At 42.2% G+C, this 23264-nt stretch overlaps 1 protein-coding gene and 1 long non-coding RNA gene across 2 annotated transcripts; one reads left to right on the top strand and one right to left on the bottom strand.

Annotated features, from left to right (window-relative positions):
* Nucleotides 1-9154: 9154 nt before the first annotated feature.
* Nucleotides 9155-19668, bottom strand: LOC308634103 (M-phase phosphoprotein 6-like). Its single transcript, XM_081267661.1, has 3 exons — nucleotides 19603-19668; nucleotides 16854-16966; nucleotides 9155-9524 (listed from the first exon to the last, which is right to left on the bottom strand). The coding sequence occupies exons 1-3, from the start codon at nucleotides 19651-19653 to the stop codon at nucleotides 9392-9394; spliced, it is 297 nt and encodes a 98-aa protein (XP_081123787.1). The 5' UTR covers nucleotides 19654-19668; the 3' UTR covers nucleotides 9155-9391.
* An 83-nt stretch (nucleotides 19669-19751) lies between these two features.
* On the top strand, nucleotides 19752-21820 carry LOC308634104. The gene is made up of 3 exons (XR_014018955.1): nucleotides 19752-19829; nucleotides 20265-20397; nucleotides 21629-21820. It is a non-coding gene; the product is annotated as an uncharacterized lncRNA (long non-coding RNA).
* Nucleotides 21821-23264: the final 1444 nt, after the last annotated feature.

Genomic DNA, 23264 nt, shown 5'->3' with positions numbered 1-23264 from the left:
TTTTATTTTTATTTATACTTATTTATTTGGGGTACTGGAGATTTAAACCAGGGTGCTTAACCAATGAGCCACATCCACAACCCTTTTTATGTTTTATTTTGAGACAGGATCTCAATGAGTTGCTTAGGTTCTCCATAGGTTGCTCAGGCTGGCCTTGAACTTGAAATCTTCCTGCCTCAGCCTCCCACCCCACTGGGATTATAGGTATGTGCTACTGTTCCCCCACCCCATAAAACAATGTTTAAACATGCAAGTAACAAAATGTGAATTTAATCAATATGAAATTGCCAGATAAAAATGTCTGCAAGGCTTCTTCTTTACAATTATTCTTTTTTTTTAATTTCATGTACCATCCACCATCCATCCATTCAATAATAACCACTTATCCACTATCTATCCACCATCCACCTAGCCATCTAGCAAATCTTCATCCATCCCTTCATAACCCAGCTAGTCATCCATCCATCCATTCAATAATCATTCATGGGGCTGGGGTAGTGGCTCAGGGGCAGAGGGATTGCCTTGTGTGGGAAGCACCTGTTCGATTCTCAGTACTACATATAAATAAATAAAAATAAATAAAGGTCCGTTAACAAATAAAACCATTAAAAATCATTCATATATCCATTATCAATCCATCCATACATACATACATCCACCCATCCACCCATCCACTCATCCATCCATCCATCCAATCTTCATCCACCCATTCATTCATTCTGTATCTATCTATGCTTTCATCTATTGATCTATATGTCTGCCTAGCCTTAAATTATCAATAACAATTGCTCAAATGTCTGGATCAGTTTCTCCATTAATTTGCAGTTCTTCAAAAGCAGACCCTCAGATGAGGGTTCAAGTGCCAGCAGTTTATTTTGGAGGTGCAGGACAAACTTGGAGTCAGAAGGGAAAGCAGCCAATAAGCTGCCTTATGAGTCAGGTCAGTACTAAGGGAACTTGTAGCCTGGGCCCTGGAAAATCTACAAAATAATGCAAAACTCTCCTTTGAGTGGTGATGGGCATTTCGACACCAGCTGTGTTCAGCCATTAGCTTGGGGCTTTTCTGAGAAGTTAAGTCTCAAGCACTTCCACTGGGTTGTGTCCAGGCCAAGTGCTCTTCCACAACTTTGGAAAAAGCCATTTCTTATGATCTTTGGATCAGGCACTTAAATAGGGCCCAGCAGACTGAAAATGGGTCCTTCTTGGGCCAGGTATTGTGATACATTCCTGTGTTCCCAGATACCAGCTACTTGGGAGACTGGGGCAGGAGAATCACTTGAGTCTGCCAATTCACCAAACAACACAGTGAGATCCCTGCTCGAAGAAGAAGGAGAGAGAGAAGGAGTATCAGGAGGAGGAGGAGGGAAAAGAAGAGGGGGAGGAGGAGGGGGAAGAGGAAGAGCATAAGAAGAAGAAGGAGAAGGAGGAGGAGAAAAGGAGGAGGAGGAGGGGAAGGAGGAGGAAGAAAGGTGTATCTTATTGTATGTAAATTGTAACTCCACACTGACTAAAAACAGCAACAATTATTTTATTTGTTTGGCAGATCCACAAAAGAGAAGAGACTTAAGGAGAAGATTTGTCCCTAACATTTTACAGGGCTCCTGACATTGCTAAAACATTCAACTTGAAGCCAGTCTCTCCCTTGGCTTCCTTTCTCCAGAAAATTCAGCAAGAAAGATTCTTCCTTCTCCTTTTTTTTAAGCAATGAAAATATTTATTCTTCATCAAAGAAATGAAGAGTGAGTTAGTGTATATTCAAATTTTTATACTGAGTTGATTTAATCCAAATTAGAATTTTTGGAAGAAGACAGTACTAATTCCAACACTTTGAGTATTAAAACCAATAAGCTTCCAACATGCATAATTCATATTCAGGGAGAGCTTTTCTTAGCTTCATAATTATTACTTCTTTCCATGGCTGCAATTGCTGGCATTTATTTTGTGGCCCTCTTGGTTTATTTAATCTCTTTATCTATGAAAAGGAAGCTTGGGGAGACTTCTTAGTTTTCCTCTATCACTCCAGGTTTAAACATTGAAAATATCCAAATCCTGGTTTGAAAATGATGGGCTGCCAACCCATAGGTGCTGGAGGGTGTTCTCAAGCCTTCGTGTCTCCAGCCCTAACACTTCAAGTGCCAGCCTCATATGAGGCTGAAAGACTGCAACCTCACTTGCTTTTAGTGAGAATTCTGATCTACTGGTTTCCTGTCAGATTCCTGCTGCAGGTGCTTAGCTGCTTCTGCCACTTTCACACTGGAGATGACAAGAGCAACCTCACACCTGTACATTTGGCCATTATGGATTATAATTTCCAAAAATCCAGAAGCCAACTTTCTCAGAATCAAGGGCATGGTGGCCATCGTCTATTGAGTAATTGTTCTCAATTTATCTACAGCATTACCACTATCTAGTCTAAGGGTGAGCCCTCCAGTAACCTGGTGTTGTGGGATATTTTCCCTTTGGAAATTCTTTCTTTTAACATCTGCACTGTAGTATATCTCAAATTGCTGATTTATCCTGGCTAATTTGGAGAAATGTTTTCCTTCCTCCAAACCTTGTCATCCACCTCACAGAATGGGGATTCACAAAAAGCTTCTCAAACCCACTAGCAGTCAGAGAAATGCAAATGAAGTAGGTAGGGAGACATGAGCCCAAGATCATCTCCGTAAGATGGCAAACATTTGGGAGTTAGTGTTGCAGTTACTTCTTGCCAAGTAGCAAATTTACCCAACACTTAGCAACAATGCCTTAACATGGTTGGACTCTAATAGAGCAAGGAGTAGCTGAGAGGCACACCCTTACATTTTCCTGATCTCTCAGAAAACCGTCTTAAGGGCTCACTCAGGACCAAATTTTACTGACAATATTCTAGATTTCATCTTTGCATTTTCTTATTTTGAAAGGCTTTGCTTCCTAGAAAGGCTACTCTAAGATTTTCTTTAAATTTTGATATAAAATAAAACAGTTTCTTCTGCTCTTCCTCTCCCTCTCTTGTGTTTTCATACAAGCAGCCAAAAGATGCCATTTGTCACTTTTATCTTTCTGCTTGGGCATTTCCCCAGCCTGACCTCGTCAGATAAGGCAAACTCTGAAGGTAGTTTCTGGGAATAACCAGTCTCAGAAGCCTTGCATCTCTGTCTCACAGAGGTGTCGAATATAGGATTCAGTCAAAAGGGAACAGTACGTCCCAGACTAAGAATGTCCTGATTCTGATCACTGGTCTCCTGGGGAAACCACTGACATTCTACTCTATTACTCCTGAGCCTTGAACGACTGAAGATTTTGAGTTTGTGAATTGACGCCTTTAGACAGAGCATTACCTTGGAAAACAGTGAAGTATGCAAAGCCTTTGAGGAGTCCAATATTTATTTAATGAATTCATAGAAGAGAGTCTCTGAAAATACTTATGTGAGGTTGGGTAAATAGGAAACGTTTTGCATTCCATTTACTATTATCGGTTTAACATCGACTTTTTGCAAAGCACAGTCTGAAGAACTTGGGATTGGAACCAGAGTGGGGCCACAATCCCTTCTTTCAAATACGATGATATTTCACAGGAAACAACCTGCATGAAGATGTGATGACAAGAGTCATGTGCCAGTTGAGACCTTGTTAAATAATAGCTTTTCCAAATTTTTTTTTTGTTACCAAAGATTCACACACATAATATTTCTTTTGGAATCACTAATATTGAGAATAACCTATTTGTAAAAATAATCAATTTGTTTCTGAAACTGATTGTTAGGGTGAATTTAACCAAAATTATCTGTAAAAAGTCAATTTATAAAAAGGAAGTTTTTAAAAATAACTGATAGAACAATATGATTCTGAAAGAGTCTGTCAGCGGGTTGATTGACATCTTGGCAGGTCACACCCATCTCATTGATGGGTGCTGTTGCTGTGTGGGTCCTGGCAGAGCAGAAAGAGATTCACATTGTCCCTGGGCATTGACCAGAGGAAATGTCCACTGGCCATTCCCAGACACCAGATGTCCCTATCCATGAGGCTTCCATGCTCGGTGACCCACATGCAACCCATGGCTCATGGCACAAGTTCTCCGGGGAATTTTCTTGATAGTGCCATTATGACTACATCTTCTCTCCCTCTCCAAATACTCCACTCTGGGAGGGTTAATCCACAAAGGTGTTTCTGAAGTGTGAGTGAAGCATGATTAGCTGCAAAACTGAATTTTGTATCCATTAGCCTGTGGTATGCTGCGTGGGCTGTCTCTAGTCCAGTGAGGAGGTCCACGGAACAAGGTAGAGGAGAGAGTGGCTGCGGAGTCACTAATCAAGACCTCCGGAGACCAAGCAGGAAGCAGGTCTGATTTTATTGCGTAGTTACCATGTATATATACTCAGGCAGGAGCTCAGCAGATTACAGGCAGCCACCAATGCAATTTCTGCTAACTGTCCTTGCAGTGACCACTCAAGGAATGGGCCGTGGAGCAAACACAGGGACTGCAACACCTGGCCTCACGCCCAGGGCTGTGGCTTCGGGGTAAGTGGCCTGCCACTCAGACACCCTTAATGTATGCTATGTATGTAGTACTCCATGCACTTGTTCCCCACAGTATACAGTGTTTTTCTCCTTCTTCTCCAGATCTGTGATGACAAAGGGTTTTAGTCACTCGATTTGATGGCCTTGTCTCTGTTGTGTCAATCACCTACCTGCCTCTAGAACAGGCACCTCCTGGAACTGAAAGCATTTCTGATCCACTAATAGTATCTTCCTATGAAGTTGGGTGCAGATTTCCATAAAGATATGATCAAATGATTGTATTTTATACTGTGAATAGAAATAAACCTGAGCATTGAGAGACTGAGGTTACAAATGGATAAAGAACAAACCATAGGTACAAGTGGATTTTGACCCAACCTGCAAGCAACTTGCCTAAGAAATCAAGCCCTCATCTACAACAATGTAGGCAGCCACTCTGCTCATAAGTCAGACCTGCAGGAAGTCAGATGGCTATCTCTGTGGCAATCTTAGAAGCTAAACAAGTGCTACAAGCCTTTGGCCAGGATTTAACTGACAGTTTCCCTAATCTTTGCCTGCTTTCCATTTAGGACCAACTTAGAGACAGCCAAATATGAACCTCTAATCAATCAAATAGGGTGGCCCCATTCCTAATCACCAGCCTGTACCTTCCTCAGGCCAACAGCCTCCAACCAGGGCACACCTGACTGTTCTTGCTCCTCAGCCTGCTTTTGAGGTTCTGACCAAATGCAAGTGGAGGTGCTTGCTCCTTTCCTACAGCAAGCTCAGAATAAATAGCCTTTGCTTTTCTCATTTGGTTGGTCTCCATTTGTTTGCACAGCATGGTCATGTAAATAGGCTTTGTGTGCTAATTGGCTTCCAAATCATCCCAACTGCTATTCATTCGTTTATTGAATGAATAAATGAATGAATAGCAGTTGGGATGATTTAACATATTCCTTGTTAGGCCCTGGGGCAAACAACAAAGAGTAAAATACAGTCTCTCCCCTAGAGGACAGTAGCTTAACAACTAAGGAGACAGAATGAATGATTGGGCAGTCTGATCAACAGGAAGTTGAAGTTGAATGGACATTTTTACTTTCATAGTAAGGAACTTGAATGTGGACTAGAGAAATAAGCATTTTAAGTCCACCAAACCCATGATATGACAATATTAATTTAGGATGAATGTGTATTGTTTGAGACCAAATCAGGAGGGGGAAAAAATCCCAAACACTGTAGGGAAAGAAAGATCCCCTAATTCTTGTAGTTCTTGTGTAGGGTTCCATGGCTGGAATTTATTGCAAAGGCTGATTAACAAGAGTGTAAGAGTTTTCATTTTGCATGTATGTCAGATCTTCACAAGAAAATGAAGTCTGAAGGAATGGCCAGATCATGATGCTTACATGCTTTTTTAGGCAAAGAACAATCAATGCGTGCAGGAATGAAGGGCAGTAAAGATCTGGACTAGGATCGTAAGTGCCAGGATCCTAAGTGCCAGGCATGGCACTAGGAGACATGCGGGGAATGTAGAAGCTAGTGGAAGGTTTGACAGTTCATGTTCATAGCAGCCCGAATTACCACTCCCTGGTGGTCAAGGCTATTATCCAGCCTTGACATGAAAAGGACATGGCTCCCAAAATAATCTTTATGGCTTGCCGTATTTTGCCTTAACTCCTTCAACACCCTTTTAAAAAAATAGTTGGTGCATAAGAATTATGCAGAACAGTGGGTTTCACCATGGCATATTTGTACATGCACATAATTTGATCAACTTTATATCCTCCTCTTCCCTTCCCTCCTCCCTTCCCCCAATCCTCTTCCTTTACCCTACTGGTATCCCTTCTATTTTCATGAGATCTCTCTCCGCCCCCCCCCCCCTTATGTTAGCCTTACTTTAGCTTCTACATATGACCCTTGACTTTCTAAGTCTGGCTTAATTTGTTTAACAAAATACTCTCCAGTTCCATCCATTTCCCTGCAAATGACATAATTTTGTTCTTCATAACTGAATAAAACTCCATTGTGCATACATACTACATTTTCTTCATCCATTCCTCTGCTGATGGACACCTGGCTGGCTCCAAAATTTGGTTGGACAAGCTCGGCCATGTGTGCAAAGCTATATTATACTGACTTTGATTCTTTTGGATACATGTTGAGGAACACTGTTCTAATTTTAACAGAGGAAATCAATACAAAGAATGGATAATGAGGCACAAAGGTGTCCTACAGGAAGCTGCCACCCGAAGGGAGAGGTGGAATTGTTGAGTGTAGAAGTTGGAGGGGGCCTGACAGCTGCCATTCAGATGTCTGATGAGCTGCTGCTCTTCAGTGCCTTGCTCATCAGTACCAGTGCCTTGGAGTTGAGCTGGAGCCTGTGGCCAGATGTGTGAGGAGGGAACACTGGGGGTTGGTTGGTGCCAGTGCTGGTCCTGGATGGAGCTATGGGCTGCTCCAGCAAGCGCCGGGAACATGGATGCTCCTGGTGACAGAGACTTGGTAATACTGTAAACTGGTGTTAATTACTGTCACCAGTACACAGGCCTCTGCAGGGTGAAGGAGTTTTGAGCATGGTGAAGGAAAAAGGAAGCAGACAGGATGGACCAAGTCCTCCCTCTTCTTCTAGCTTTACCACCTCCTTCTGGGCTTCCACTGGAAGATCCCAGGTGCTGAGTACAGTCTGCTTTTATTTGTGGGTTCTGCATCTGTGAATTCAAACAACTGTGGATCAAACATATTCAGGAAAAATATTTGCTACTGTACTGAACATGTGGACAACACATAGAAATGATACAGTGTAACAATTAGTCACTTAACATTTAATTGTATTTGGTATTGTAAGTAACCTAAGGATGACTTAAAGCACATGAGAGGATGTGCAAGTCCTATGCAAATACTATACCATTTTATGCCAAGGACTCAAGTATCCTTGGATTCTGGAACCCACCAGAAGCCCTGGAACCAGTAACCCACAGATAGCTGACAGCATTGAGGGTGAGTTGGAACCTGAGAAGCAATCGTTTACAATCTGCTAGAGCCCATGGTGGGCCATTCAGCCTCTGCTCACAAAATGCTTAACATAATTAATCTTCCTGCAGCAAGAGAAGCATCTCTTTATTTCTATTTAATAAATCGCAAACATCCTTTTATAAAAGAGATCTTCACCTTTTCTCCCAAATGAGACAAGAATGTCCAGTAGATCTTTGATCAGTTTCTGGGAGTCACACTCATCTCCTCAGTTACAGTTAAAGCGTAGTCACAGACTAAACAGCAAATTGAATCCAAGCTTATATAAAATAAAGGGGAAGAGAGGAAATCAGCACACACAGTGTGCAACTGAGGCAGTAACTTGTTTCTGTAACTGTTGGTCACAGGCAGCAGTTAGTAAACTTATTCACACCCACATATTCTGTTTCACCTCCCTCATCTTTTCAGGGTTCCTATGTGGTGGGAGTCCTAAAATGTAATGGTCTAAAGGTCACACTCTTCTTTGAGGTTATTGTTATTTCCATTAAAATTCTGTTACTGGACATTGAAGTGCTAAACACACCCTAGTGTGACCCTTGGGCACAAGCCCATGTAAGTGGTCCCCAATTCAAAGCATAAATTCCATCTTGTCAGATGGGGTGCTATACCCTAGCCAGTGCTACCAATGTTTTCAGCACCGTTCCACCATCCCTGTGTACCCGCTACTCCTGGTGACAGAGGACTTGGTAAACCAGGCATCACCTGTTGCCATGCATGGGCTCATTATTAGAAGTGACGCTGTGAAGGTGGAGAGTGTGCCCAAGACATTCGGTAGACCGTGGTGCGGGCAGGGGATGGGGAGGAACTTCCACCCACTTCTCTAGGATGGAGCGCACTGGCAGCATACTGTTCCCACCTTCACACACACACACACAAAGCATGATTCTTCAAATTCACTTGTCATAATTCACCAAAAAACTGAGATCACAGAACCACCAAAATCTATGGGAGATTCAGGGAGAGAGATCTGTATCTTGCTTATTTGTTGAGAAAAAACATTAAATGATATCAGTAATTTAAAAAAACTCTCAGTACCTAACTCCAGACAGATCCACTTAATTCCATATGCTTCTACACCTGGTACTTAGAATAGGTTCAGGCTGAGATGGTCTGGTGGTGAGTGGTAAGTTCTATAGGCCTATACTATAAGAGACTAGAATACTGTTTTTGACCCATATAAGGCAACTTCTTATGGTTCAATTGAATACATCAATATATTCTAAATTAATGGCTGATATTAAAAATTACTATTTGGATAAGTTACATTATCTAGACTAAAATTATTTGGAAGTCCAAGAAAACAGAAAAAGCATGTGGAAACAGATATTTATTACAGAATATTTAAAAAAAATAAATGCCTTAAACAAAAAAACAATACCATAAAGTGATAGACCTAGTAGCATGCAAATACTTCAGGTTGGAGAGGCATGTTTGCTCTTGATGAATGTACATATAATAAATTCCTGACATTTGACTCCAAAATGAATGTATGAATCGGCTGGACATGATTATATGACTAATAATTTAAAGTAAAATATAATCTTAAAGGCAATTTAAACACTGGCATTAATCTATAGGAGTCCATTCAAGGTCAGTGACTGGAGAGCTATATAAAAAGAACTGAGGTTAAATCTTTAGGAAGCAATGCTGTGCCTATGAACATCTGTAAGATTCAGGCTCAACTTCTGCTTCTGACGAACCTGATTCGGAAAAGGATGTATAACATCCATTACACATCTGTTTCAAACACAGTCTATTTCTAAAATTACACATCTCTTTACAAATAAATATCAAGTATTAATAGCTGAAAGATGCCACTGGGATGGGCTCCAAAGTCTGCTGTTCTCATGGCCACCCCGAGACATATTTTAAGGCATCATTTTTAATCTTGGGGCTTTAAGAACATCTTCTTTGCTTTAACTGGTTTTATGTTTCCATTTTCATCTTCTTCGTAATTGGCACGGTCTCTTTTCTTGGCAAACTTTTTTCCAATTGTCCCCACCAAGGTCTCATATCTGTTAAAATGACATATAGCACAAGTTTAATTTCAAATAAAGTAGGAATCAAATCTTGTCAAGAATATCAAACCAAAGGCAACAAAAATAAAATAGAAGTAGAAACTATGATTAAAAGAAACAGTTTGATCTAAAAATTTATGAACTTTTTAAAGAATGACCAAATTACTTCCTGGTTTTGCTTTGCATTACTCTAAGTAAACATTTTTGAATACATGGAAGAAGCACTGGAGAGGACACTTCAACTGTCAGCTTGCCATAGGTGAAGGCACCTGAGGCTGTTGAGGAGGCAGACTGTAAGTCTTCCTGCCGGGGGCTTCGTTTTTTCATTTTTCTTTGGGGATTGAACCCAGAGGAACTTACTCACTGAGCCATATTCCCAGCCCTTTATATTTTATTTTATATTTTGAGACAAGGTCTTACTAAGTTGCTTAGGGCCTTGCTAATTTGCTAAGGCTGGCTTAAAACTTGCAATCCTCCTGCCTCAGTCTCCCGAGCTGTTGGGATTACAGGTGCGCGCCAACATGTCCAGCTCTAGGGGGTTCTTTTTAAAGCTTCAGCAAACTGTAGGGTAAGAGAAGTGCACACAGGGTGCCAATGACACAAGGCCCAGCTTGCAAAGCTGTTCCCAGGTAACAGTTACCTTCTAGCCATTTCCTCATCTGACACATCAAGCTCTACTATCTCATCTTCATCTTCATCTTCTGCTTTGTTCTTAGCATTCATCTGAAGCATCAATTTCTGAAAAATACACCAATGTTGACCATGACGGCTAGCTAGACAAGGCTTTGTGAAAGGATATGGCATCAAACTTATTTGAAGGTGGAGAAACTAAAGTCAAAGAATCCAGAGTACATGTCAGAATTTATAAGGGATTCCCTGTAACACTCGATGAGTTCTGAATCACAGACAAGTAAGAAAAGCCCCACCACACTGTATTTAGTGCCAAGGAATTCAAGGTGTCTTTTCTTTTGCCTCATATTTAAGATGGGCATATGATACCACAATATAGTGAAAAGGCGAAAAAAAATAGACTTCAGATTTCCTTTGAACTTCCCATCTTAGAGCCCAGTGAAAGATGTATTGGTAGAGGAGGATAGTCACTAGTAATCTGGATTGCATGTCTCAGTGGTGGACAGGAGGGAAGCCAGTGCAGGACAGAAGTGGAAGCCTGGCCCTGCATGATGCACAGAATCTGCAGCCAAGCTCACTCTGAGCTTCAGGGTGGAAGAGGCATGGCACGCAGTGTCTCTTAGCCATGGCCTTTCCTCCCTCATTAACCTCTTCGTAAGAGCTATTCTCTAACAGACTAAAAAATAAAATTAAAGAGGGGCTGGGGATATAGCTCAGTTGGTAAAGTGCTTGCCTCACATGCACAAGGCCCTGGGTTCTATCTCCAGTAACACACACACACACACACACACACACACACACACACACACGCAAAACTGAGAATAAAGTACACTACTGTAGTTAAAGTTGGTGGGGGAATGGCCAGAGGATGAGAAAGGCTGGCAGATGAGAAAACAAGCTCAACTGGTTTCTCTAACACTCAAAGGACCAATAAGAAAATAGGTGACAGCCTTTCCCAAGAGAGGGTGTCCAGGATCACAGAACCAGCAACCAGCCCTATTTTCAGGCACCCTCACATTCCCCCGCATCAGGCATACCTTGGGGGTGTGTGCCACCCAAACCCCGCTCTTTAGACATCCTACACTCAGTTTCCCTTTTTTTTTTCTTTCTGCTTCATAGTCCCCCTTTTCTTTCCATCTAAAGCTCAAAGCAGGCCAAAGCAAAGAAAGTATATATTAAAACCAAACAGTAAGTGTTGGCTTTGTGTAAAGTAAATGTAACACCTTAATCATCCCATACTCCCTCCCCAACCTGCTACCCTTAATATAACCCTGCAGCAGGCTCAGTCAACTGTGGCTCTCTAGAGGTGTCCTACGGAAGCAGTCCTCACCTGGGGACAATTCTGCCCACTAGGACAAAATGTATGGCAATGTCTGCAGACACTTCTGGTTGTCAAGACTGGGCTGAGGGGGGCAGTTGTGTGCACTAGTGGCATTCAGTGGGTAGAAAACTGTTCCAAGATGCTGCTGATCATCCTATAATGCTCAGGACAACCATCACCAGAGAATGATCTGGCCCCAAAGATCAATAAAGCCAAGGGCAAGAAGCCTTGGCTTCAAGTGATATTTACAGAACTAAAAATTTATATTGGCAATGTGCATCCGGATGATCAAGTATGAGGTGGGACCAACATAAGTGCCAAAGTTCTATAAAGGTGTTAAATAAAGGTCTGCTTCTCTGCAAACCTGAGGCAGGAAATTCAAACAGCTCAGCTCAGCTACAAGGTGAATATTCATCTTTTGAACAAACTTTCCAAAGTATTCACTTAAGTCTATTTACAAGCTTTGATTAAAATCTGCCCATTAAAAAGTCAAATTATACAATTTTAAAGTAATATTATCCATTAGAAAAGATACATTTACAGATGCCAGAAAATAACTTTTCATAATAGCATCATTTGAATAAAATCTTGACACTCCAGTAAAAGACTCCAGTTGAAATTCTAGCACAGTGGCATCATCAGGGACCGTGTGCTGCTGTATTAAATTATCTACTCAATTCTTCCGTAAAACTAGACTGCAATGCCTGCAATTTCTTTAAATAGCTACAGCAGTATTTCAAGACTTGTTATTTTCTATATAATAAGGAGAAATGATACCTGGTAGGGAGAAACCTAAGCTCAACAATTGGCAGAAAAAATTCAATTGGAAAAAATTTAAATTTGAAGCAATTATATTTAATACCTCAAATTCAGGATTAAATCCTCTGAATGACATTCTTCCATACAGAACATCTTCACATAACAAGAAGCTCTGCTCCTCTATTATGACACTCCTAAATGGGAAAATAAACCTGTATCAATGGCAAGTGTACACATAACAAAGCAGAGCAAGTAAAAATCAAGACTGAAGGAAAAATCAATCTGATGGTTCTCAGTAGGATCAAGTAAAAACACAGTGTAAGATTTCTAACCCAGGGCTGGAAATAAAATCTGATTAATTCAGTCAGCAAAGGAAGGCCCTGGGAGATGAGAGCTACAGGCTGGAGGGAGGCACAACTCTTCTGAACACTATGCACAAGTACCTGCATGATGTACAGACCAAAAGCATTAGTAAACTTGACTTTTCCAAAGTTGTAGCAAAATTTCTTTGATGTCTACCCCACCCCCCAAATCTTACTAAATGTCCAGGAAAAAAAATACATAAATCAAACAAATAAATATGCAGGAGGAGCCTGGGCAGCTTTCACAGAGTGTACTGGCTGGAGTGTTTAGCTAACTACCTGGAAGACTGGCCCTGGAGTTCCCATAAGACCTTGGGAAAGCTGGATGAGCAAAAGTAGAAACTGGCAGAAATAAGGGTGATGAGGTGTGGAAATGAAACCAAAATCATTCTCCACAATTAGCCCAGGAAGAACAATGCTGGGCTAGGAGCCAACACTGGCACCAGAGGCAGCGTGGCAGCCGCATTTCCCCTGAAACAGGACTGACTGCAGTGTCTCCAAAAGCATTTCTCCTCAGAACCGCCAGTGCATGACCCTGAACCCAAGGTAAGCTTCTCAGCTGGCTATGACCCTCAACAGGCCAGGAAAGCAAACACCTCCGTGTGTGGCTTCTACTCCTCAGCAGACTCACTCAGCAAACATTCAGAGATTGGACAAGGCAGACTCTCTTCCAGAGGCTGGGAACAGCCAGGAATGAAAAAGCCTCTGCTCTTTATTGGCCCCAGACAATAAAGAAAACATTGCCATCAGACAGCAGAAGAAAATTAGCAGGTTTTCCATTCCTGGCCACCCAGAGCCAATTAAAAAATAGGGCAAAATGTGGAACAAATATTTTCTGACTACATCAGAGCACTGGCTGACCAAGAAGAAAGCCCGCCATGTAGGGCTTTCTGCCCAGACGCAATATCCAGATTGTGGAGGAGGAAGCTAGAGACAAAACAGCACAGCCCTGCTGATGTGAAGACAAGCTAAAGTTTGGGATGACAGAGGTGGCTAGGCTACATGGGCCAGAGACACACAGGAAATCCAGGCCCTGCTGTGGGGTCCCTTCAATCTACATCTGAACACTAAGCTGTGCCAGGTGAAGCCACAACATCAGGAGAAGAGCTCTCACAGATGCCTTCTGGGAGAATAGTTATCTGATGACTCGGTTTTCTGTGGCTGCTGTAGCAAATTACCAGAAAATTGGTGGCTTCAATCATTAGAAACTTAGGCTTTCACCATTCTGGAGATTACAAGTGCCTAATCAAGGTACCAACAGGACAGTGACTTTAGTGGAGAATTTGCCCATTGCTTCTTTGGCTTCTGGTAGCAGGCAGCACTTCCTGGATTGGTACTACATGACTCCAACTTTTCATACATGGTCACAATGCCTGCTGTGTGTGTCAGATCGCCCTTGGTCTTCCTCTTACAAGATGTAATGATTTGTCCCCCCAGGGATTCAAGTATTAGAAGTTCAGTCCCCAGTGAGGACATGTGAGGATGCCTGAAGCCTTTAAGATGTGCAGCCTGGAGGGAGGTCCTTAAGTCATTGGAGGGGTTGCCCTTGGAAGGGAAAGCTGGCTCCTGGAGTAATTCTCATGATGACAAACTGTTATAAAAATCTGAGCCTGCACCTGACTCCCTGGCTTCCTATCTCAAGATGGTAGCCCTTCCTTCCCCATACACCACTCAGTATGAGGCACCCCCCCACCCAGCCCAGTCATGTCCTTGAACCTGCAGAACTATAAGCTAAACAAATCTCTATATTTTTCAAGTTACCCAACCTCAGGCACTTGATTATTGTAATTAAATGAATTAATACATAAGAAAACATAATTGTATTTAGTTTCCACTCAGATAACCCAGGCAATCTCTCTTTTAACGATCTTTAAATTAACCATAGCTGCAAAGTCAATTTTGCCACCTAAGGTAACACAGGTTCCAGAGACAAGAACATTGATGTCTTCTACCCTACCATATCTGGAAAAGAAAACTCATCCTGCAACTATATGTTGAATAGATATTAGGGCTTGCACAGAAACGTGTCATGTTTGAGTTCTGTCTAGCAGAGGTCAAGCCTACTCCCTGTGATATTTAGCAGAAAGGCCCTACCTTAGGAGTAGGGCTAATTAAGCCTTAAAGCAGAATCTATCAGACCGATTCTAACAAAAACAATAAGCTGATCAGTGTAAATTAACTGCCTAATGGAATAAAATTCAACACTCTATCAAGGGAGACAACAGAATCTATGCAGTTAGTGAAGTTAACACACATAATGCAACACACACATGGAAAATGAGTAGACATGCAAGGAAGCAGGAAAATGCAACACACACACACACACACACAGACACAACAAAAATCAAAAGAAAGATGATGGAATTAGTAGAAAAGAACTTTAGAACAGTGATTATAAATATGCTAAGAATTTACATGAAAAAATGAGTGCATGAAGAAGCAATTAGGGAACCTGAATTATGAATGGAAACTGGAAGAGTACCAGTTTGTGCTCCTTGAATCACCCAATCTGCCAGTGTACAACTAGACAGTACCATCTTTTCCTGAGTGAGGGCACAAAGTTATTCATTACCTTCTAAGGAAAGTAATCTAAATGTCATTTTCTGGGGCTGGGGATGTGGCTCAAGCGGTAGCGCACTCGCCTGGCATGCGTGCGGCCCGGGTTCGATCCTCAGCACCACATACCAACAAAGATGTTGTGTCCGCCAAGAACTAAAAAATAAATATTAAAAAAATTCTCTCTCTCTCTCTCTCTCTCTCTTTAAAAAAAAAAAATAATAAATGTCATTTTCTGTGTAGAGGGGGAAAACAAAAAAAGAATATTGAAAACAAGATCAAAACTGTCTCACCCTATCTGAGCACAGTGGTGCACGCCTGCAATCCCAGCAGCTCGGGAGGCTGAGGCATGAGGATCACAAGTTCAAAGCCAGCCTCAGCAAAAGTGAGGTGCTAAGCAACTCAGTGAGACTCTGTCTCTAAATAAAATAAAAAAATAAGGCTGGGGATGTGGCTCAGTGGTCAACTGCCTGAGTTCAACCTCTGATTAAGTGTTCCCCATCCCCCGCCAACCCCCCCCCAAAAACAAAAAAAGCCCTGTCCCACCCTTCAGTAAACATCTGGAAGATCTGAGCAAGTTCATAAGGCAAAGCACAAATCCAGATTATGGATCCTCATGAGGACTGATCCTCTCCCCCATCAACACTATCTCCTGCAGCACTTGTTCCCTTCTCACCAATACCTTGCTCCCTCTGAGGCAAATGGAGAAAAAAATGTCTCTTTCTCCTGGTGGGGCAGATGTTTTGTCTTTACAGAAGGGCATCTAAACTCCCAAAAAGGCCCAGAAAAGATCAGAAAATGAAGAAGAAATATAACATGGTAAATCAAAAAAACTATCAGGGGAAGAAAGGAGCACATATGTGTTTGAAAACGTACACAGCATCTTCAGTTGGGTTAAGTAAAATCACACATGCAGAGCTTGCCAAGGCAAGAGAATTACTAGGGAACAATGATAAGGGGCTTCCAGAAGGATCTAGATCAGTAAATGAGATGAATCTATCACTCCTTCAATCAAAATCACTTCTTAGGCACCAGTCAAGCTTGGAAGTTGAGGGTCACTATCTTTGTGTGCTTTTGCATCTCCAGCACTGGACTACTGAGTGGCTCTGGGCAAACTACTGTTAAGCTGCAAGACGGACAGAATGGAAATGGGCAGCTCTTATGTTTGCTATGATGTAAGATGCTGAGCCAAGTACCTGGAACACACTCTAGATTCAGTGAATGTGTGCTAGATGAATGGTCTTTAAAGTAGTAACAATTTAAAAAAAAGAAAGACAAAGCTCCTGACCTGAAAGAGCCTAAGTCTAATAAATTAACTCTGTTACTGAAATAAAACTGGATGGCCTGAAGTACACACCTAATTTTGGAACTTAATGTGATACAGAGCATATTATAGCTTCCAATAAAATTCCTCTGTTATTATCAGAGATGTATGCACTAGATTCCTTTATTCAATGAAAAAAAAAAAGACAGTGTTATAAATGATAGCCAGGAAGCCAGTAAAAATATATAAATCCAAGTAGAACTTTTATAGGTTTAATAGTTTTTAGAAAATTATTTGCAAGGCTAACCCACGAAACTGAACATAAAATAACTTTATAGTTTACATCACTGGACATAAAATAATCCCTGTCAAATCTACGGGGATTTTCTTCTGACTGTCCCAAACATCATCAATATAAATTCTAATAAACCTACTCTTTTTCTTTAAGCTCTGGCAAATCCAAGTACCAGTGCTCTTCACTGATGATCTTCTTTTCTTCTTCCTCTAGTTGTTTTTTGGTTTCTGAGTCCAGTCCCCTTTGCATGAACTGTCAAAACAAAACCAGTGTCAACACTCTTGTGTGTCTTTACAAACAGGCCTTCTAATGTAATGAACCCAGACCAGTCTTACATTTACAGACTCATTCCTAAGCATGTTGAGTGTTGCTTCATCTCAACACTCACGTTCTTGGTACACAAATACTCATTTATACCTATGTTTGGTACACATGGCAAAATGGAACACCCGGTGGCTGTGAATCTAGTACCTCCACTTTCAGGCATCAGTTTAGTCTCCTGACTCTACAGCATCTCAGAATACATTCTAAGGTTAGCGATTTAGCCTCCTTCACAACTGAGAACCCACAGTAGGCCTTGGAAAAGTACAGTCTTCAGGCTGGATATTTGCTATCATAAATAAAGTTTTTGGATGTCTGTTAGTATAAATAAAGTTTTATTGGAACAAAGTAATGCTCATTTAGTTCTGAGTGGCAATGGCAGAGTTGAGTAGGTACCCAAAAGACTACCTGGCCCATGAGCCTAAAATATTTACTATCTGAACCTTTAAAGAATAAGTTCACCAAAGCCCATCTGTCCTAAGAATCCAAAGGAATTAAAAACAAAAACAAGCACCTTTTCTATAAGCAATCCATCATACCGGCAAACCTTCTATCCACATCCTTTTCTTTGTACTTCCTACCAGGATCACCCTCTGTCCAACAGCTAAAGTCAGTGGTCTTCGAGCCCAGAAAACAAGTGAGTTGGATTAAATGCTCAGTGATTTCATACTTGCCTACACTCAGCTCCGAGTGAACAGCGACACTGGCTATAATGCCCCGTGAATTCTCACAGCATATACTCTGCTTTTTCTGTAGGCAGTGTTACCTGGGATCCTGCTGGCTAAGTTCTTTCTTGTCAGTGATGGAAACTGCTAACTCAAATGGAGAACCTGATTAATTTTTTCATCTCTCCTTTGCTTCCAACATCCAATTCAAACTTCCCCATTCACTTGGGTGGTGGCAGATTGTTTTAAGACAATTTCTTCCTTGTTAACTCCAGAGTCAGATCTTCGGTCCAATCCCTAATCACCAAGCACATCTTTATCTGGCTTATTCTTAGAGCAAATGCTACTGCTAAAATCTTTTCAGTGCTTGCTTGGTCAGTCTATTCCACTTCTCAAAACCAATGAGATCATAAACCATTAAACCAAAAGAAAATTCTGTTCAGTAAAGACTCAAATTTTGCTGATATGCACAAAAGAAGTACTTTACAAACCATATAAGTCATGCTACAATTTGTCCCCTCCCTTCCTCACCCTACTAATCCCTAGTTACATCCAAACTTAACTCCATTCAAATCTTGCCCATGTAACATTTTCTCTTTAATCTTCAAAACATTACTTACACTTTACTTTCTTTTCTTGGAAATTCCATCACTCTGTAAACATGATATCTAACAATCTGTATAAGTACAGATGTTCCCCATCTTAAAATTGTTCAACTTAACAAATTTTTGATTTTATGATGGAGGCAAAGTGACACACACTGAGTAGAAATAGTACTTCAAAATTTGATATTTTCTTGGGTTATCCATATGCAGTATGATGCTCTCTGGTGATACTAAAGAGCAGCAGTGAGCTACAGTTCCCATTTAGCCACACCAAGTGGAAGGTAAACAACTGGAACTCTACAGTGTACTATGTGGTTAAGTTATGGTGTTCAGTAGGTTAGGTGTGTCATGCACTTTTATCCTCTGTTGATTTACGATGAGTATATCAGGGCATAATCTCACTGTAAGTCAAGGACCATCACTAGCAAGTGCCAGGCAGAACTCTGGAGACAGATAAAACTGAGTTCCAGTCCTTACTAGCAGTGTAACTTCAGGCATATCACTTCCCCTCATTTGCCTCAGCTGTAAAGAGGAATAATGACCACAGCCTCCTCAAAGGGTAACTATGTGAATCACATGAATTATCATGGAAAGCACTTAGAACAGGGCCCGGCATATGGTAAAGATTATCAATATTTGCTATCTGTATTATCTAAGTTTTAATTTTGTCTTAATCCCTGTGTTTATTTTACCAACCATGCTTTATCTGGATTGTTGTTCCACTTTGAAAGTATAGGGTTAAAATGACTGAATTTCAAATCTTAAAAAAAAAATCAACTTTGTTTAAAGTTGGGTCACAATTCACTTCCACTCCACTGCCACAATTTTGTGCCTTGTCGGGGCCTTTCTTCCACCAACATATTCTCCACAGGGCAGTTAAAGTGATCCTGAAGAGCAACACAGCTCAAGAGACTGCTCCCTGTGCTCAACAGCTTCTACTGCTCATAAGTTAAAGGGAAACAAAACCCCAAACCAACCCTCCATCCCGCCCGAAGCTCCCTGCACGCCGTGACCACGGCCTGCCTTCCAGACACAGTGGTCACTTTGGTTCTTGGAAACCTTCTCGTTTCCCTTCTCTTCCTTGAACTCGCCTTCCCCGACCCGGGGACCCTCCCGCCCCCTCCACCCGGAGCCTGGCTGCCCGCGCACGCGTTAGCCAGCGCCCGCACCGGCCGGGTCGCGGGGAACGAATGAGCTCCGCCCGCCTGCTGTCCCCTGCACGCCCGCCGCCTCGTCCTGAGCCTGGTCCAGAGGTCAGGGCCCTGTCGCCCCCCGGACCCTTCCAGCACCCGCGCACCTTCATGCGCAGCAGGTTCTTGGACAACTTGGTCTTGCCCTCGGCCGCCATGCTGGCTCCAGCCGCCAGCCTCGCCCACCAGCTCTCTGCGCGTGCGTGCCGCGGCGTGTCTAGTGACGTCACACGCAGCGTGCGTCGCCCTGCCCAGCCCGCGGCCTCTCCTGTGCGTCTCGCGCACGGGTGCGTCCCTTCTATTCGCTCGCCTCCTCAGCGCGCTGAGAGGCCGGGTAAGAGCGTGGGCAAGACAGCAGCTTGCTGGCGCGGGCCGCCCACCAAGAGGAGGGCCACCTCGCCGGGCCCCGGGGGACTCCTCCCTCCGCGCCTCTCCACCCAGCCGCTGGCGAGGCCGCGGTGGCGAGTCCCCCGAATCCCCGCCGTCCCGGTGCAGTAGCTCCGTTTGTGTCCCCGATGGCCCCATGAGGCGGTTGTCACTGCACCGCCGGCCACTGGGAGCAGGGCGGCGTGAGCCTAGGCAGCTGGCTGCAGAACGCCCTTCAGCCCTGGGCTCCAAAGCTGTGCCCAAACCATCCCTCCCCCAAACGCTGTGGGCAGGGACAGGCGCCTGGAGCCGAGAGCCCAAGGTTGCTCTACCCCAAGGGGTAGGAAGAGCAAGGAGAGAAGGGTGACCTTAGCGCACACTGAGTGCCCTGTGTCCCCCACAGGGCTTCCTCAGCAGCCGCAGGTCCCACTCAGGTCCCACGCTTGGGAGGACACCGACATTTCAGCCGACAGCAGCCTCATTACGCCACTCTTTTGAGCTGGGTGCCTTCCGTACCTTGTCCAACTCTGAGGAAGGTACTGCTGTCCTGGGTTAGGACCCGACAGGGAGGGGAACCTGCTGGATGAGTGTTAAAGCTGAGATCGAGAAAGCATTTGGGATTTTAAAAGCCCTGCAGATTTTCTCAGGGGTGTAAATAAAGGCATTAAAATGTGCTAAGTGGTTACAGAAACTCATTTATGCATAAATATGAGCGAGACCCTGGATACACAGCAGTGTGTCAAAAGGCATGACCGCCCTTTGCAGAAGCTGACATTAAGTGGTGAGTGCCATGGTAGAAAGAAAATAATGGCGCAGGAGAGACTTTTAGGGTTACTTTAGATAACAGGGTCCAGAATGGCCCTTGTCAGATATTAGTGCTGATGTTGCTGCTTTATGAAGAGTTGAAGGTAGTGTACTCTAGGTATACTAGAGGGTGTGGTGACTGTAAAGGCTGTGAAATGAGAATTAGATGAAGCCCCTCTTTTCATGGAGTTTGCCAGTTGAGTACCATAGAGGTTAACATCATGTAGGCTGAAGAGTGGCCTCCCAAAATTCATACAGTGAAGTCCTAGCCCCCAGTACCTCAGAATGTGACTGTATTTGGAGATTCGGCCTTTAAAAAAGTGATTAAATTTAAATGAGGTGCGAATGGTGGATCCTAACCCAATTGACTCGTATCTTTGATAGGTTCAAACCCAGGGCCTTATGCATGCTAGGCAAGTGCCCTACCAATGAGCTACATCCCCTGCCCCAGTGTCCTTATAAGAAGAGAAAATTTAAACACCCAGATGCCAGAGGGATGTGTGAATAAAGGAAAGGCCTTCTTCAAGCCAAGGAGAGAGAGATTAGGAGAAGCCAGACCTATCAACACCTTGGTCTTAACTGTGAGAAAATCGATAAAAGGCACCCAGTCTATAGAATTTTGTTATGGTGACCCTAGTAAACTAATACACCACATAATTAGCTGTAGATTACAGTTGTTAGGAGAAAAGCATGAAGTTCATGAGATAGTATGACAAAGGTACCTAAACCATTTTGGCCTGGAAAAGAAGTCTCCTAAATGGTGTGAACTTTAAGCTGAGATTGGAAAGAAGAGGAGTTAGCTGGCTGGAATAATCTTCTAGTTGTTCCCATTGATGTGCTGCTATGATACCATCCATCCACTGAATTCTACATCTTGTAAAACTGAAACACTGTACCTATTATAGAGTAACTCTTCAACCTCTTTCAACCACTGTTTTGCCATCTTAATTTGGCTCCTGACAGGATTTTGAAGGAAGTGCTGTGGGAGCACAGGTGGAAGAAGGAGCTCAGTTTGTCATCTGTATCCAGGAAACCAGGAGGTGACTGTGAGCCAGATTTTGAAGGATGAGCATGTGTTTTTTCTGGCTTAAGAAGAGGAAAACAGCATTCCTGGCGTATACAAGAGCACATGTACAGCCAGCTAAGGATGCTAGAAGCACCACACCTTCCCTGTGCACTTTTGCTGTTGTCATTCTACTTGAATACTGGATTTTGATTTGTTTTCCTGAGACACTGATGTTATCATGTCACTCCTTGACTCCAAAATTTACATCTGCTGTTGTCAGTTAGATAAAGGTCAAATCCTTCAACTTGCCACTCAGAATTCTATATTTTTATTTCACTATGAAAATACTGAAAGTGAATCCCCAAAGTCTCTTTCTACCTATTAAAATATAATAAACAAAAAGTGATTTAAGAGTAATAGTGTAATTTTAACTTTGAATTAAACTCCCTGACAGGGAAGATAACTGCTTGATCTCCCCATGCTACTGAATTATAGAACACAGAGGATAGTTGTCACACTCAATAATGTGTTAGCCTGTTATAGTTACACAGCAAAGGAAACATTGTTTTGGAGTAAGAAATATTTTGGATAGGTCTCCTCACAGTTCTGAGTCATTTCATAGTGGAATTTGTTGGAAGTGTGAGAGCCTCCAATTCCAGTCAAGAGAGGGTTCCATGTAGCTGCACAATAGAATAGACCTGGTCACATATAGCCATATAGCACTTGAAATGTGGCTAGTCAGCTGAGGAACTGAATATTTTTAGCTAATTTAAGTTTAACATATAAAATAGTTTTCTGTATTCATAGCTTTATTGTTTTGGAAGGACTACATTTCACTTTAACCTTTGAAAATTTAGCATCTGACTTGAGATATATACTGTGAGTGTAAATGATATTACCACATTTCAAAAACTTAGGCTGAGAAAAGTAAAATTTCTCAGTGTATTTTCATAGTGATTACATATTGAAATAATAGTTTGGATATTTTGGTTTAAATAAAACAGTGTTAAAATTAATTTCATCTGTTTCTGTTCACTTTTTTTTAAAGAGAGAGTGAGAGAGGAGAGAGAGTGAGAGAGAGAGAGAATTTTTAATATTTATTTTTTAGTTCTCGGCGGACACAACATCTTTGTTGGTATGTGGTGCTGAGGATTGAACCCAGGCCGCACGCATGCCAGGCGAGCGCGCTACCGCTTGAGCCACATCCCCAGCCCCTTCTGTTCACTTTTTAAAATGGCTACTAGAAAATTTTAAATTATATGTGTGTCTTGCATTTCTTTTGTTTTCCTTTTCTTTCTTTCTTTCTTTCTTTCTTTCTTTCTTTCTTTCTTTCTTTTTTTTTTTTGACAGCACTGATTTAAGAACTGCATTGGCCATGTGTGCCATCCCAGTGCAGAAACTAGAGTAGAAGAGTCTGCTGTGAGCAGAGGAAGGAACTCTTATGCAATGAGACAAAGCTGCTATATTATTAGATTTTGTTCATTTATATATTTGCAAGTACCAGATTCCAAAATGACTTGTTCAACAAAACAAGGATTTATTAGAAGTATACTGGTAGTTCATAGAATTGATGAGAAGCCTTGAGAACAAAGA

This window comes from Spermophilus citellus (genome assembly GCF_964194105.1).
Source record: "Spermophilus citellus genome assembly, chromosome: 15".
Classification (NCBI taxonomy): Eukaryota; Metazoa; Chordata; class Mammalia; order Rodentia; family Sciuridae; genus Spermophilus; species Spermophilus citellus.
Note: the sequence above shows the minus strand (reverse complement) of the source record. Positions and strands in the feature narration are given on the sequence as shown.

Excerpts from the sequence above, each read along its gene's own strand:
- LOC308634103 (XM_081267661.1), bottom strand. The coding sequence starts at position 19,653 with ATGGCGGCCGAGGGCAAGACCAAGTTGTCCAAGAACCTGCTGCGCATG. Across the intron at positions 16,967-19,602 it reads AGAACCTGCTGCGCATGAAG|TTCATGCAAAGGGGACTGGA; the intron begins GTGCGCGGGTGC and ends TTGTTTTGACAG. Across the intron at positions 9,525-16,853 it reads CCAGAGCTTAAAGAAAAAGA|ATATGAGACCTTGGTGGGGA; the intron begins GTAGGTTTATTA and ends TCATTTTAACAG.